The sequence below is a fragment of the Penicillium digitatum genome, chromosome 2 (genome assembly GCF_016767815.1).
Source record: "Penicillium digitatum chromosome 2, complete sequence".
NCBI classification, from domain to species: domain Eukaryota; kingdom Fungi; phylum Ascomycota; class Eurotiomycetes; order Eurotiales; family Aspergillaceae; genus Penicillium; species Penicillium digitatum.
Window position 1 is genome coordinate 873,807 of NC_089385.1, and position 13,859 is coordinate 887,665.

The 13,859-nt window shown below is 45.9% G+C and overlaps 4 protein-coding genes and 1 non-coding gene across 5 annotated transcripts; 3 read left to right on the forward strand and 2 right to left on the reverse strand.

Moving 5' to 3' along the window:
• Positions 1-1,291: 1,291 nt before the first annotated feature.
• On the reverse strand, positions 1,292-1,622 carry Pdw03_6384 (uncharacterized protein; the record flags this gene model as incomplete). The annotated part of the gene is made up of 2 exons (XM_066101334.1): positions 1,292-1,418; positions 1,486-1,622. 2 exons carry the CDS (start codon positions 1,620-1,622, stop codon positions 1,292-1,294), a joined length of 264 nt encoding a protein of 87 aa, XP_065956417.1.
• Positions 1,623-2,169: 547 nt separating this feature from the next.
• Pdw03_6385 (protein kinase) lies at positions 2,170-2,816 on the forward strand (the record flags this gene model as incomplete). The annotated part of the gene is made up of 5 exons (XM_066101335.1): positions 2,170-2,342; positions 2,404-2,516; positions 2,580-2,648; positions 2,698-2,726; positions 2,775-2,816. The coding sequence occupies 5 exons, from the start codon at positions 2,170-2,172 to the stop codon at positions 2,814-2,816; spliced, it is 426 nt and encodes a 141-aa protein (XP_065956418.1).
• A 963-nt stretch (positions 2,817-3,779) lies between these two features.
• On the reverse strand, positions 3,780-3,903 carry Pdw03_tRNA94. Its single transcript has one exon. It is a non-coding gene; the product is annotated as a tRNA-Thr (tRNA).
• A 2,975-nt stretch (positions 3,904-6,878) lies between these two features.
• Pdw03_6386 (DUF1993 domain-containing protein) lies at positions 6,879-7,247 on the forward strand (the record flags this gene model as incomplete). The annotated part of the gene is made up of 1 exon (XM_014680057.1): positions 6,879-7,247. One exon carries the CDS (start codon positions 6,879-6,881, stop codon positions 7,245-7,247), a length of 369 nt encoding a protein of 122 aa, XP_014535543.1.
• Positions 7,248-11,025: 3,778 nt separating this feature from the next.
• Pdw03_6387 (ankyrin repeat-containing domain protein) lies at positions 11,026-13,281 on the forward strand (the record flags this gene model as incomplete). The annotated part of the gene is made up of 1 exon (XM_014680056.1): positions 11,026-13,281. One exon carries the CDS (start codon positions 11,026-11,028, stop codon positions 13,279-13,281), a length of 2,256 nt encoding a protein of 751 aa, XP_014535542.1.
• Between the last annotated feature and the right edge of the window lie 578 nt (positions 13,282-13,859).

Genomic DNA, 13,859 nt, shown 5'->3' on the forward strand with positions numbered 1-13,859 from the left:
GGTTTCCTTGCATGACCATGCCAGGTGTCCAAACCGTTGACACCGGAAACATCTCTTTTTCTTGATCTCGCATCGCTCTACCTGAGGGATGTAGTGTTGACTAACGAAACCGCTGCGGAGCATATGTTCTGCTCCTTCTACGGAGTCAAACCAGATTCCTAGCGATGCGAATTTCCCTAGGGCCTTGTCTTTCGATTTCATCCAGGCCAGTTCTTCGATGTGGAAACCGTGTTCTGCCAGGTCGTTCTCATGGATGATTTTTTCCGCTGCTTGGGCGGTACCAGTTTCCAAGTCGAATTCGTTGGTTGGAGTGCGGTGCACTACAATGCCGAACCGTGGTTTAACCAGCTTCGTGCTGTTGCCCAATTCATGTAGCCACTCAGTGTTGTTGCGAGCCACCTGAGCCGACTCCACGTTCTTGAATCGGATGAGATAGCCGGTTTTGGTGGTGCCAATTCCTACCACTTGGGCGTCTTGTGTTGCAGCGTCGCTCTGCAGTGCAGTGCGGATGTGGGTGTTGACGGTATCTGTGGGGAGATATCGCCCAAAAACGTTTCCGTCGTTGTTGTCATTATCTCTTGGGTCTACAAAGGCTCTCTGGGTGCTGATTCGGACGCAGTTTTGCTCTTTCTCGGGTTTCTGGTGGCTCAGCGAGGGTGTGGCATTATCGCCAGCGGCTGCGACTGCTGCCCAAGTCCTAGTCGCGGTTACTGCAGGGGCGCTTTCAACCTGTGCTCGTAACGCTTTCACTTCCTCATGGAGCTTCTCGTTCTGTTCTTGCAGGACATTTTGATTGTGTTTAATCTCCTGTAGCTCGTTCTGAGTGGATTCGATGACCGCAGTTTGATGGCGGATAATGTCTTTCAGGGTTCCGATGAGTTTCCACACTTCCTTGGTGGTGACTCGACCCGAGTTTTCCGATGGTGCAAACGCATCACCGCTCCGTGTTCGCTTACGGCTTTCGGTAGGCGATTCGGGGGATCCGATGTTGACTCTGGGCTGGAAATCTTCCACCGAGAAGCTGGTGGGGGTTTCTTGGGTGTTTGTGGGAGGGGGTTCGGGCCCTCCCGTAGGTGGGTCCATCGTCGGTCCGGGGTTAGTTCCCGCTCGGACATGAGGTATTCTGAATATGGCCACGTGATCTCGCATTATATCTTCTGGCTGCTTCCATCAGGACGTGCCTTCAACGAAAGACTTCCAGGAATCGCGTATAGTTGAGCTACAGTACCAGGAGTAAATTGGCATTTTGGCGGTGTATTGTCATCAGGAGAGAATTGAGGCAGCACCTATCTTACTGTCCCTGTTCATCGTGGTAGATATGAGCTGTTTGAGCCTTGTTGTTTTTGAAATGTTCCTCCGTTGCAAACAAAGCTGTAGCACGCGGAGTGAGATCGGTATGGCTTGTGTGCGATGGATTCCTGCAGTGGTAAGATTTTTGGAAGATAGCAACTTCTGTTGCACATAATTTATATAGAGTGGGCTTACTTGAGGATGGCGATAGTGAAGTGGGCTAGATCAGGCTTCTGAGTAGCCTCTTCGATGAGGCTCAGGGTGAGATTACGCATAGTAGGACTGCGGATTCTCTGTGTGAGCTTGACAGCATGCCGAGGAATAGGAGACATAGTCAACTAGTGGGCTCCAAGTTTCGTGTAGATAAGCGTAGTTTCAAGAGAATAGCAACGAGTAGTTATTTTTCTAGACGTAGACACAGCTTAGGAGACAAGCAGGATGTTCATTTATATGTTCTTCTTGGGATTGTGTAACTCTGCATTTGGACAGCCATGTTGCATGAGGTTTTTTTAGATCTGACATTGTGCTCCAATCAGTGGTGTGATCTTGTGAGGATGCATAAGCGCCCGATAAATATTTTGGTCGTGTACCAGCGACCAATCATTTGCCGCCGGGAAGTTACTGGGCTTTTTTTAGACCATGTTATTGGCTGTTGTATGCAGGTTGTTGCCACATCATCATTTTCCCGGGCGCGTAGGACATCCGATCACATAATCTGGACTGATTAACCACAATGCCCAACACAATGCGCACGGAAAGCTGCGGTATTATCTAATGGCTATCCATTGCATAATATTGACCCGTACTATCCCCTTGAGGAGCATCTCACCGCTTCGCATTACCTCCAGGACATTGTCTACCCATCCAAACAGGGTCCAGATGGACCAGCACCTCTATATTTCTACCATTGACGCCGAGCCACTTCATCGCTATCGACAAGGCGGTTACCACCCAGTCACTTTGGGGGAATGCTTGAAAGCTGGAAGGTATAAGGTGTTACATAAACTAGGGTGGGGAGGCTACTCGACAGTTTGGGCGGCAAGAGATCAGAGGTTATACAAGCTGGTGTGACTCGCGGTAGTTCTAGCTAACTGAAAAGCTGCTTGTTATTAGGGAACGGACGTATGTTGCTGTCAAAATTTCTGTTGCAGAAACTGAATATAATGGGGACACGCGAGAGCTCCAAACTTTGAAAGTGCTTGCATCTCATCATCCTCGTCCGAAACGTACGGTGCATATGCTCGATAACTTCGATCTAAAGGGCCCAAATGGATCTCACAAATGCCTAGTTTATGAGCTTCTAGGCCCCAACGTTCCAGACATAATTGATGCAAACTTTCCAGATGGGAGACTTCCTGGTAAGCTCGCTAAAACCATTGCAAAGCAATGTTTGATCGGACTCGATAGTTTGCACCAACGAAAGATTGGCCATGGAGGTAAATTACTTTCTTAGAAATACTTTGGACAGTGCTCACCTAGTATAGATCTACATACCCGCAATTTGGCCTTCGCTATGCCTTACATAGACGATTTGACAGAAGAAAGGTTTATTGAGATGCTAGGAAAACCAGAAGTTGGCTATATCCAAAAACGCGATGGGAAATGCCTAGAAGCCGGCGTGCCCGAATTTATTGTGAAACCTGCCTTGTACGGGAATCACTCTTGGAACCTGGCTCAGGATGTCAAAATAATCGACTTCGGAGAGTCATTCTTACACACTGCTCCCCCTGAAACACTGCATACCCCTCTATCCTGGATCTTCGCGCTCAGCAAGGGTATGTTGCAGTTCCTTCGGCAGTAGTCGCTGTTAAATTCGATGCTGTGTTCAGCGAAACGGACATAGGGGTCGTGTACTTTCAGCCACGGAAGGCCTAACACGATCGGGTAGTGTGCCAACTGGGTGGCCAGGAAACAGGCTTTCTTCTCTCGGTGATCGCTGATGCGGATGTGCATTTGGATATAGTGGGTGATCGGCCCACACTCAGCTTCTTGTCCATCGAATCCTTCCAGTTGGATAGGTTTCGTCAGTGGTATAAGGGTAAGACTATTCTCTCGAGCCCATTCTTGGTCGACGAATCTCTTCCCTTCAGCTCCAGAATCTAGCATAGCATAGCTCGGAAAATCTTCTTCTTTTCGGTACAGTGTAACAGGTAGTATCATCAGATCAGAACGGCGGGTCTCCTCTTCAACGGAGAGGCCGTTCATAGCGGCGGCGGATAAACGGATAACGCGCGGTTGCAAGGCCTGGTCGCGGCTTAGGCCAGGCTGACTCCTTTTAACGAGTCTTGGAGATAACGAGCGGGGACGGGTAAAGCGGCCGCGGGGGCTGGTTCAGACATTTTCAGACAGTCAACTTTTAGGGGTAGGAGCTACGTAGTGTCAGGATGCGGGTTGTTCCCTTTGTTATAGTAGTGCTTGCTACCTGGGTAGTTTTTATCAAACCTAGAATGCCTCAGAAGAAAAAAAAGAAAAAAGAAAAAAAAAAAGAAAACCTCTGGCGGTAGTCGAAACCGCAGCCTTACGATTAGCTGTTGGCTGTTAGTTTTGACTCTTAAAACGGGGTTCCTTTGGTACGTACAAGTCGTATGCGCTAACCAATTGCGCCACAGAGGCGATCTGGTAGATGAATTTCTGCAAAAGCGATCTATGAAGGAAATCATGGAATCGTGGTACTTTTTTTTTTAAGTTGTTGGCCAAAATACTTGTGCCTTGTCATTATTGCTGTTCTGTCTGGCTTTTTTTTTTGGTTTAGCGCAGTCCATTATAACAATGTAGATTCCTGCCAGTCCTAGGAGGGACAATTCTGTTTATGAAACCAGGCGTCGTAGAGTGGAAAAATTAGCGCGCCAAGTATTCTGTAAGCTCTATGCACAAGCGGCTGATTCGATATAATACAGGCTCATGTAGATTACTACCCCGGCATTCCAAGCTATGTATATGTAATCCATAAAGAAGTTATGCTAGGAGTTGCTAAGAAATTGTCATCAAGAACGGGTGAGAAACGGTGCGCCGTGTGTCATCATCTTACTCCCTTCCTGGCTATCCAATGCAGAAGATCGACCGAGTGAGCTGAACCTGGCTGGGACACTTCTATTTTTTCGCAAAGCGTACTAATCACATCGACATGAGTTATTTCGGATGTCCAAGGTATAAAGGCCTTACTATCTGTATTTCATCATGTTATAGCTATTGACTTTAGCCCAAGGATCAACAATTCCAAACACTAAAACCCAGCTTCGTCTTTTTTGACACAAAGCATCATAACAATGCATCAAAATAGAGACTTCATTTCGTTAAACCTGCTCTCTCTCCCTCTATCTCTCGCGCTGGTGCCGCCTTCGCTGCTCCTGCCGCTGGGTCCCGAGTCTACCCTTGCAGCATTGGTGACTTTTCCCTCAAGCACACTATCGAGGGCGACACCTGAAACTTGTCATTCTACTTTACTTCCAGGAGCCAGCAGTGAGGCTCTTGAGACTGCCCCCTCTTCTACTGCTTGGTGAGTTATTACTGTGCTTCAAACCCTTTATAGGACCCCAATAGCAATAAGTTAATCCAGCTAATTAGGACCAACGACACTTTCCCGTCAGCGCCAAGACCCCTGAGACTTGCACTTACACAGCCTAATCCTTATTTTGCTTACTGGTGCTAAGAGAAGAATGAAGAATCAGGATCTATTCAAATTAGCAAATCCCGGGGTTTTTTTTACCTGGAAAAATCATCATAAAAATCTCAGTCTGCCAGCAAATAAGTATATATGGGATGGCACAACAAAAAAACACTCTCTGACCTGCAAATTCCATATTTAACAAGAAAGTGATCACATAGGTACTATTCACTCCCACTTTGTAGCTCATGACTCGTGTACCGGGGCGCTAGGACTCGGGGTCAACTTATTGTGTAGAATGGTTTTCTACCCGATCAATTCGAATAGGATTTCCTTTAATTGATTTTTGAATTTTCTAGTCTACAGTTGTATATTAAGTCCACAAGTAAAAGAAAAAATACGTCAACATAATCGGTACACAATTATTTGGGAATGGACAGTCACATAATTCCTGATTGCAACGTGACTCCATTCGTCCAATTTTTCTCCTACAATTCCGCTCTATAAGCTGGTAGACAGAAGCCGGAGAAGACTAATAGTTTCACTATCGACGTGTGATGTTTATTAATGTCAGCCACGGGCCCCAAAGAAGAACCTTACATGAACAGATGCATGCTTCGCTCATGAAAGTCGGAGTTTTCTCACGCCTTCAAGGTGTGAACCCATTCTTCTAAGACCATTGATAGAAATGGTGTACAGGCTAAAAAAAGGAAGTTGTAGATGTAACTGGGAAATCGCTGAATGCGTGGAGAGAGAGAAAAACTATCTACGGGCACTTGCTAGACTAGTACTGGGATTGTAATCCCGAAGACAAATCAGGCCGCTACTCCTGATGGATTACATGTTCAGAATGGAGACAATGCCTCGTGGAACACTCATCATCGTGGTCAAGCGATAGTTGGTCAACCGCTCTGCAGTGCTTTCCTCACTCACTTTGATGAGTTTAGCGAAATAGTTACAGTCGACAAAGAACGACTTGTCGCCTACGTAATTGTTTGCAGAGCATTAGGTTGTAGCCTCGGTCGTGTTCTTACCCGTGAGCCGTATAACTTGTGTGCTTAATCCATGGAAGGTGGCGATATGACCGATAGTACTCTGTAGTCTCTCAATAATTGTATCGATACTATTCATGAGGCCAAGTGACCCGGTCTGGTCAACGACACAATCCTTTGTAAACGAACTTCGAAGCTCTGGGAAGGCATTCGTATCAAATGTAACCGCAAATTTTGCAATTGCAATTCTGATGAGCTCGTAATTGGATATAGTTGCTGACATCGTTTTGGTGGTTACTCGGTGTCAGACTTTGACAGAGTGTGACTTGGTTGATCTGGGATGGTCGTACGACTTGGGCCTTCGCAGGTATAGATGACGCCGAGAGAGATTGTGGTAATTCTGATGATGAGAACTCTAAATTAGAAATCTATATGCCTCTTATAGTTCCAAAGTTACGAGCTGTGAATAAATTTGGCCGATCTAGTACACAGTCGTTGCCTCTGACCACATGAGAATAGAACATGACAATTGAGTTGGAACTCCGAGCTATGTTGCCCTACCCCGAAATCCAATGGATAGATCCCGATCTAGCTTAGGAACCATGAAGATTTTTGCTAGATCTGATCTTCCTCCCTGCAGCGCATGGCCAGGTAAGGCAAGAGGTCAATTTGTAATTACAAATCAGAGATCCTAGCGGGCGTGAAAGTGAGGAGTTCTTTTATTGGGGAGATATTGTCTATAAGCCCTCATCTATTTCCTTCTATAAGATATCGTAGTTGACCGTCAAGAACTCCACCGAATTCACTCGAGCTCTGCCATTTATCGGAGTTCAAGCAAAAATCAAAAAGGCCTCCGCATTCTACACTTACACTATCGCCACTTTTACCAGGGGTCTCAAACCCTTATTCTCCCTCCTTAAAAGGCCGACGGATACGCCTAAGAGAAAACAATCCCTCTCGATGAACTTCTCAATGCCCGCCTTGTCGAGGATATGAAGCCTCTCTCGTTCCAAGTTGTTGTGACGGCAACAAACATCGTCTCTAAGGCCCTCGCCCGCGCAGCTTTTGTCGAAACCTCAACACAGCAAGAGCCTGACGGGAGACACAAAGACCTTTGCAAGCGCCTTGACAAGACATTCGCTGAGCTTGATAAGGTCGATCTAGCTAGGATCGTTATCAAAGAAGGACAAGCCTTCAAAGCTCTGATTGGAACCATCAAGTTCGATTTTACGCTAGAGGATTATTCAGTGCGATTTGCCATCCCGAATCTCTACTTTCTTGTGGTGACGGTGTATGAAATTCTGAGAGTGAAAGGGGTGCAGATAGGGAAGTTGGATTATCTGGAAGAATTTGTGGCCTAATCAAATCGATTTAGCCGCATATGATTACATAGAATAAATAAAGCTGCCTGTATAGGGAGTTCGAGAAAAATGGTTCCAGAGTGCATTCACAAAAGTATATCTGCTGTTTCGGTATGATATGTTTTTTTCGGTTAAAAGGTTTGAACGAAAACATAGCTGAGACCTGGTTCTTTGACACAATCGCCGATGATTCTCTTTTATTGAAACCTCAAATTGTGGAGAGTGCGTTGTGCACAGATATAGAAAATGATAAGCTCAACCCTTACGATCGTTGTTAAAGAAGAGTCAATCAATAAGTCACTCGTTCGAAGTCTATATTTGATATCTTCGCACACTGAGACGTGAATTTTTTTTATGCCTGGAATGGGTATTAACTCTATTACTATGGAATGCACAATTTCTTGTTCATGGACTGAAGGTCCCTACTTACCATACTCCAGCAGAATTCTTCAATGTTTCTCGTCTTCAAGGGTCATTTTGGTTATAGTCAAATTTATCTGCTATTCTATACCATAAATTGCCGTATGCCCAGATTCCCGTATATTAATGAGCTAAATAGAATCTAGACCAGCCTAGAATACCGGCTAGCTGAATCAATAGCTTCTCCATGAGAAAGGAGCGTATGAATAATCTAGCGTGGAACGGTTAGAGGATCTACATTATGTAGTCCGTTCAATCACTCTACTAGCTCTATAAGTAGAGCCTTAACGAATTCTAGTACCCCGGATGCTGACTATTTCTCTCCTGGTCTATGATAGGGGCCATAAATTTATCTTTCACACTCTGAGGCCGGAAATCACTATGTAAAATCAAGTTGTGGTGGAAGTCTAGAAGCATTCCACTAGAAAAACATTTGATATGGCGTTTTAGTACCCTCTTTCAATAGGCGTTAAGAAGAGAGGTATTATAGTCTCTCTCCGAATCGAATGGCCGTTTCAAAATTCTCGTACAATGGCGACTACACCTGTTTCATTCATATAGACTAGGTTTCATCCCCCTAGTAGGAAATTTCAATAAACTAGGGTCACTAATAGGACCATGTTCCATAGAGCTAGTATAGCCATCGCTCTCCATCTCACGGATCTTATTGACATAGCTCGTAATTTACCTTGTAATTTAAGCTTTGTAGAGACAATAAAAGAGTCCTAGATTATGTGGAGTGTTTCGCCGGTAATAGACTTTTACAAAGATAGAGATATCGTATAGGCTTTCGTGATCATCAATATTACGATCAATTAGACCGTACGTACAGTGTACGAAACCTTAGAGCATGGATTACATGTATTTTGCGCTTTATAAAGTTTTTCGCCTCGTGAAATTGACAAAACCACGAAACTCAACGACTACTCTAGGTGATAACTTTGCAATAGTGAGATCCTGGTAGAAGATTAGACCACTTTGAACCCAGCAATTTTGACCGATAGTTTCGGGATGCGGTAAGGAAAAGCCAGACACAGAGTAATTCAAATTCAACTTAGGCCCGGAAATCGATATCTGTAATGGAAGATACGTCCTTCAGCTTTAGATAGTAGATTCGATGTGGATGAGACGAAGAAATGTCAAATGCTGCAAAGTTTTGAGGATGCCAAGATAGCAAATATAGAGACTCGGGCTAGGGATCAGCTGCAGATAAGCCGCCCGTGACTGCCGCGCTCGGGGTCTGTTTGGGCGGTGCTTGAATAGATTAGGACCTGAAGAGGCAGATTAGCGTGCGATGTTTGGGGAAACGATCACAGGAACTGTCGATGCCAGCCAAAATCTATGGTTCATGCATGTATTTAATTCCTTGAATTACCGGCTACAAACATTTGATTGTTTCTCGGCCCCAAGTGACCGATTTGTGCCAATGAATTCAATTGCTATTGGAGCAATTTGCATGCACAATAGACAGTCCTTTGAAATCCGGTCCTCAAGGCCCAGACCTTCATATTTAACCGTCAAGTGGTTACCAGATCACTTGACAGAAGCCTTGTCTCTTGTACTGGCCTTTTTAGCCATAGTAATTTGGCCCAAGCTCTAGAACGGTCGATAGACAACTACTTCTACTACCATCCCAATACATTATCAATCACGAGCCATGTTACATGTTGATCCCGTGATCCAGCTGTGGTATCCTTAAATCCAATTGAGAGTCTCCAATGGCTAGGTGCTAGGTGCCACACCAAGCCATTGCCACCAGTTTTGCCACTAATTAAAGCTGGGATATTAGGTTCATGGTTTCCAGCAATTACAGAAGACGTGCCGCACAATAACAAAAGATGCTGATTCCCATCATGACCTCCGGATAAGACCCAAATCCTGCAAACTTTTTTCTTCGTGCGACTAAGAAAGGTGAAGCGCGTCAGGATTTTAGCACTTCACACATCATGCGTTCTTGATGATTAACTGGAGATGGGTGGGGTATCGGTTAATCTATTGTCGAAACTCAAAATGCATCGTGTCTCAGAATCGTGATCTAGCCACGTGGACTCCACGCGGGATCCAATTAACGGGGGTCGTGTCACTACTCTATACTCCGTACTAAGTACACTAATAATAACGTTCTTTTTCATCTGATGTTTAACGTTTGATTTGTTAGATTCTCGTGGTAAGAAAACATATCTAGATTCGTGTATTATAAGGATACTTAATATTGCAGTTGTAAACTAGTAAGCGATACAGCCTTAGAAGACTAGACGGACCGATTAAAAGGGGGGGCACAAATTGAACTTAAAAAGATGAAATCAATTGTTGAAATTTCCAATATTATATAATCAAAGGGGCCACCCGTGGTAGCCTCTCTCATGTATATTGCCTGACGGAGGTCACCGTAGCCAGGTTCAGTGCGTACCCCGGCTCAATATTACATAAGACCTCCGTGCACTGGGTACCCGACTCCACATTTCTGGCTTGTTGAGAACAGTGAGCTTGATAATGCGATACCCTGTGAAATAAACAAATTCAAAAGCGACTGCGAATCATGTGTCATAAGTTCTGCGGCGAAGCTACATTCAAGATCCAGACTCGGATTCGAAACCATCCAGGGATGGTAAAATATAGGGAACAATTGTGAAACATCTTGCTGCCGAGGCTTCCAAAATTTCCGAAACTCACTGGGAAGCTAAGCGGGGCGCAGCATCGCGCCAAACCTAATAGGGTTACGTGGGTGGGATATGGCTTCATGGGAGTGGAATGTGAAGATACAATTGATGCCAAAGATGGTATTTATTCCACGTGTCCAGGCCAGCTGTCGAAATTTCAAGTGGGTTTGAATGTATTGTTCTTCCGATTTGCACATTTATGTTCTTCAGCCGTAGCAGTCACGTGCATGTGGTCACATCTCCGGACCCACATTCTATTCTCGCACTGGAAGCCAAAGTCTCTTTTTCGGTGTCTACGAAGAGATGGAATACCTTTATTCCCTGCTTCTCTGATGTTTGAACCGTCTCAAATGCATGGACAAAGGCTATAACAGTGCAAACATTTGGGTGATTATAGGCTATTGATACCGAACCTGCAATTCCGAGCCCAGATTCAGATACAATGATCCAGTTGAACCATGGGTCCAGCAGACACTAATGAAGACAAACCCCTGGTTTACACCCCAGATTAGAATTGTCGACAATTTCTACCGAAAGGTCTGGAAAACAAGCCCCACTTTATAGAGGTTTTTGCCCCAAGTTTCACCGGGTTGGCTAGATTGCCAGCATGTTTTATCTGGGCATTCCGCCCTGTTCGGTCTCTCCCTAATCCTTCATACTTCTCCTTCTCTCTGTCTAGGTGAACCTCTCACGTAATCATGCCGCCCAAGCCAGAGGAAACCATCTGCAGTATCTCAGCTCTAGCCACGCAACTAGGCAATCAAATCTCGGTGCACATGCTCAATTACCTCAGCACCACCAAAGATCTCCCTGACGGATTTCGCGAACTTTCTCATACCTTCCTCGACACCTGTCGCATGTTATGGGCCATTGAAGCCGGAGTGACCGAACTAGCCGCCGCCAATCGCTCCCTACCTGATGTTATAATTGAAGAGGTGGAAAAGAAATTTGTCTCCACATATCGTGACTTCCAACAACTAGACAAGATCATTCTGAAGCTTGTTCAGTATGAACATCGCGGCACCCTGGGAAAGATTCAACGAGGGTGGCATCGGCCAAGTCATGAGCTCCATCGCATTCACGAGTCGTTGAAGAAGACCACCGAAACCCTTCAGATTAGTGGCATGGCCTTCCACTGGTCTCTTGGAGACGCACACCCGGAGGAGTCTGTGGGAATTGGCTACGCTGGCTTAGCGGCTGCGCTCGATCGCGTCTCTAAAGGCCGCTCAGTCATGGGCATCAACAAGGCCAAGTCGTTCGAGCCTGAGCGATCTGCATCGACCCAAAGCCAAGCGCATGATTCAAGGCGCTCGACGCCATCCGGACCCCCAAAAGAATCATTTACTGCATCCCGATTTAATCAAAGCATTCGCCCAGATAATCAAAGCATCGCGGATGACATGTCCTCCATCCTGTCTTTGAACGGCTTCCTGGACTACCAGCCTCGCGAGGCTGAGAAAATGCCCTATTTCGACCACCTAGCACTGCCGCGCCGACTGGACAAACCAAATTCAACGACTTCTGCCGAGGAGATCAGCATCCGCAATGACAGCTATTCAGATCACGATGCCGCCAGTGCCAAGTTAGCGCAGTCTATCTTCGCGCACAGCATCAATCTCAAGGATGAAACGCGCGATGGCACAACGATACTTATCGAAGCCATTCGCAAGCGGGCAACGCAGCAAGCCATTGAAACCTTGCTCAATTCCGGCTGCGACCCCAATCGCAAAGACGACCACGGCAAGACAGCGCTATGCGAAGCTGTGCAAAGCGACCAGCCATCTATCGTGACAGCCTTATTAAATAAAGATGCGAATCCAAACCTTCCAGGACCCGAGCACGTCCTCTGGTCCGCCATCCACCGTCCAGGCTGCCTGCGCATCCTGCTCGCACGCGGCGCCGACATCAAAAAGACCCCCGGTCTTATGGAGCAAGCGACAAGTATCAACAATATCGATGCCGTGCGCATCCTGTTGCAGGCTGGTATGGACCCAAATTCCAAAAAGGATGGAATCTACACATCACTCTGCACCGCCATCCGCGATGACCGCCCAGATATTTTGGCTTTGCTACTCCATCACGGAGCCGACCCTAATTTGATGGCATCTGAGTACCCAGCGTGGAAGTGCATCACCCACAAACGCATCAATCTCCTTCCAGACTTGGTGACAGCCGGTGCGAATCTCCGTGACCCACCAGGCATTGTGGAGTGCGCCGTGCAGGAAAACTACGCGGAGGCCCTACTCTGGCTGGTGAATCAAGGAGGCGCCAATCCAAACGACCGCAACGAGCATGGTCACACAGCCATAACCACTGCCATTCGGAAGAACCGGTTAGAAATTCTGGAAATGTTATTGGCAAATGGAGCCGACCCCAACCTACGCGGCAAAGACTGGCCCGTATACATGGCAACTCAATCGCCCAACATGCTACGACTTATTCTCCCCAAAATAACCGATCTCTCTGCGCACAAGGGTGTCGTGGAAAAAGCAGTTCAAGCAAATCAACTAGAAAGCGTCAAATTACTCATCGCAGCCGGTGCTAATGTCGAGTGGAAGAACGGCGGTGTGTTCTCACCGCTTACAACAGCACTGCGCGAGAACTACTGTGCTCTTGTGCGCTATCTCCTGGACCAGGCTGGTGCCGACCCCAATGCTCCTGGTGAGCATTTGCCACTCGTCAAGGCGATTCGGAGATGCGACGATGGTGATTTTGCCATGATTGAGTTGCTTCTTGAGCGAGGCGCCGATCCCAACAAATGCTACCGCGACTGGAACGCGATCATGCAGGCCATTGAGGACCGCGATCTTCGGCTGTTGCGGCTTTTGATTGAGAAGGGTGGATTGGTTGATCTTACTCAGAAAGATGAGACCGGCACCACGGTTTTAGACATGGCTAACTCTTTTGGTTGGCTAGAAGGCGCTGACGTTTTGTTGAAGAATGCTCGTCAGTGATGTTTTGTTTCCTTTTTTATTTTTTATTTTTGTTTTTTTTTGATATCCCTCTTTTGTATACCTTCCAAGGCAATTTCCTAGAGTCGCAATAATTTATTTGAATTACCATTCTTATTCGCAGTAACCGTTCCAAGCGCCTGTATAAATGAAACACCGTACCTGGTTTTAGTGATCCCCACTAAATACTTAATTTCGGTTTATTTACCCATGAAAAAAATAATAATTTTAACCACCAGAATTGTCAATTTCCTCAAGAACTCTGTGGCCCCTATTAAATCTTTTACGCACAGCCTCTGCTAAATTCCTTCAGCTCGTCACTATGTTGTATGCTTCTAATTCCTTCGTTTTCCCTATAGCTGCCTTGACTTCTTAGAATCGACATTCTATCTTTTTTAGAATTATTCTATTTGTGAATCTATGTTATAAATTAATATTTAGAGTACTCAGAAATGATTTGCTCTTTTTTTTTGGTTATCAAGAGCTGATAGGATCGAGTCTTCTGTAAACCCTCCTTGGCCAGAGATTAAGCTACTAGGATCGGGCCTAGTAAGCCATGTGAGCTACCTAGTTTGCTTGTA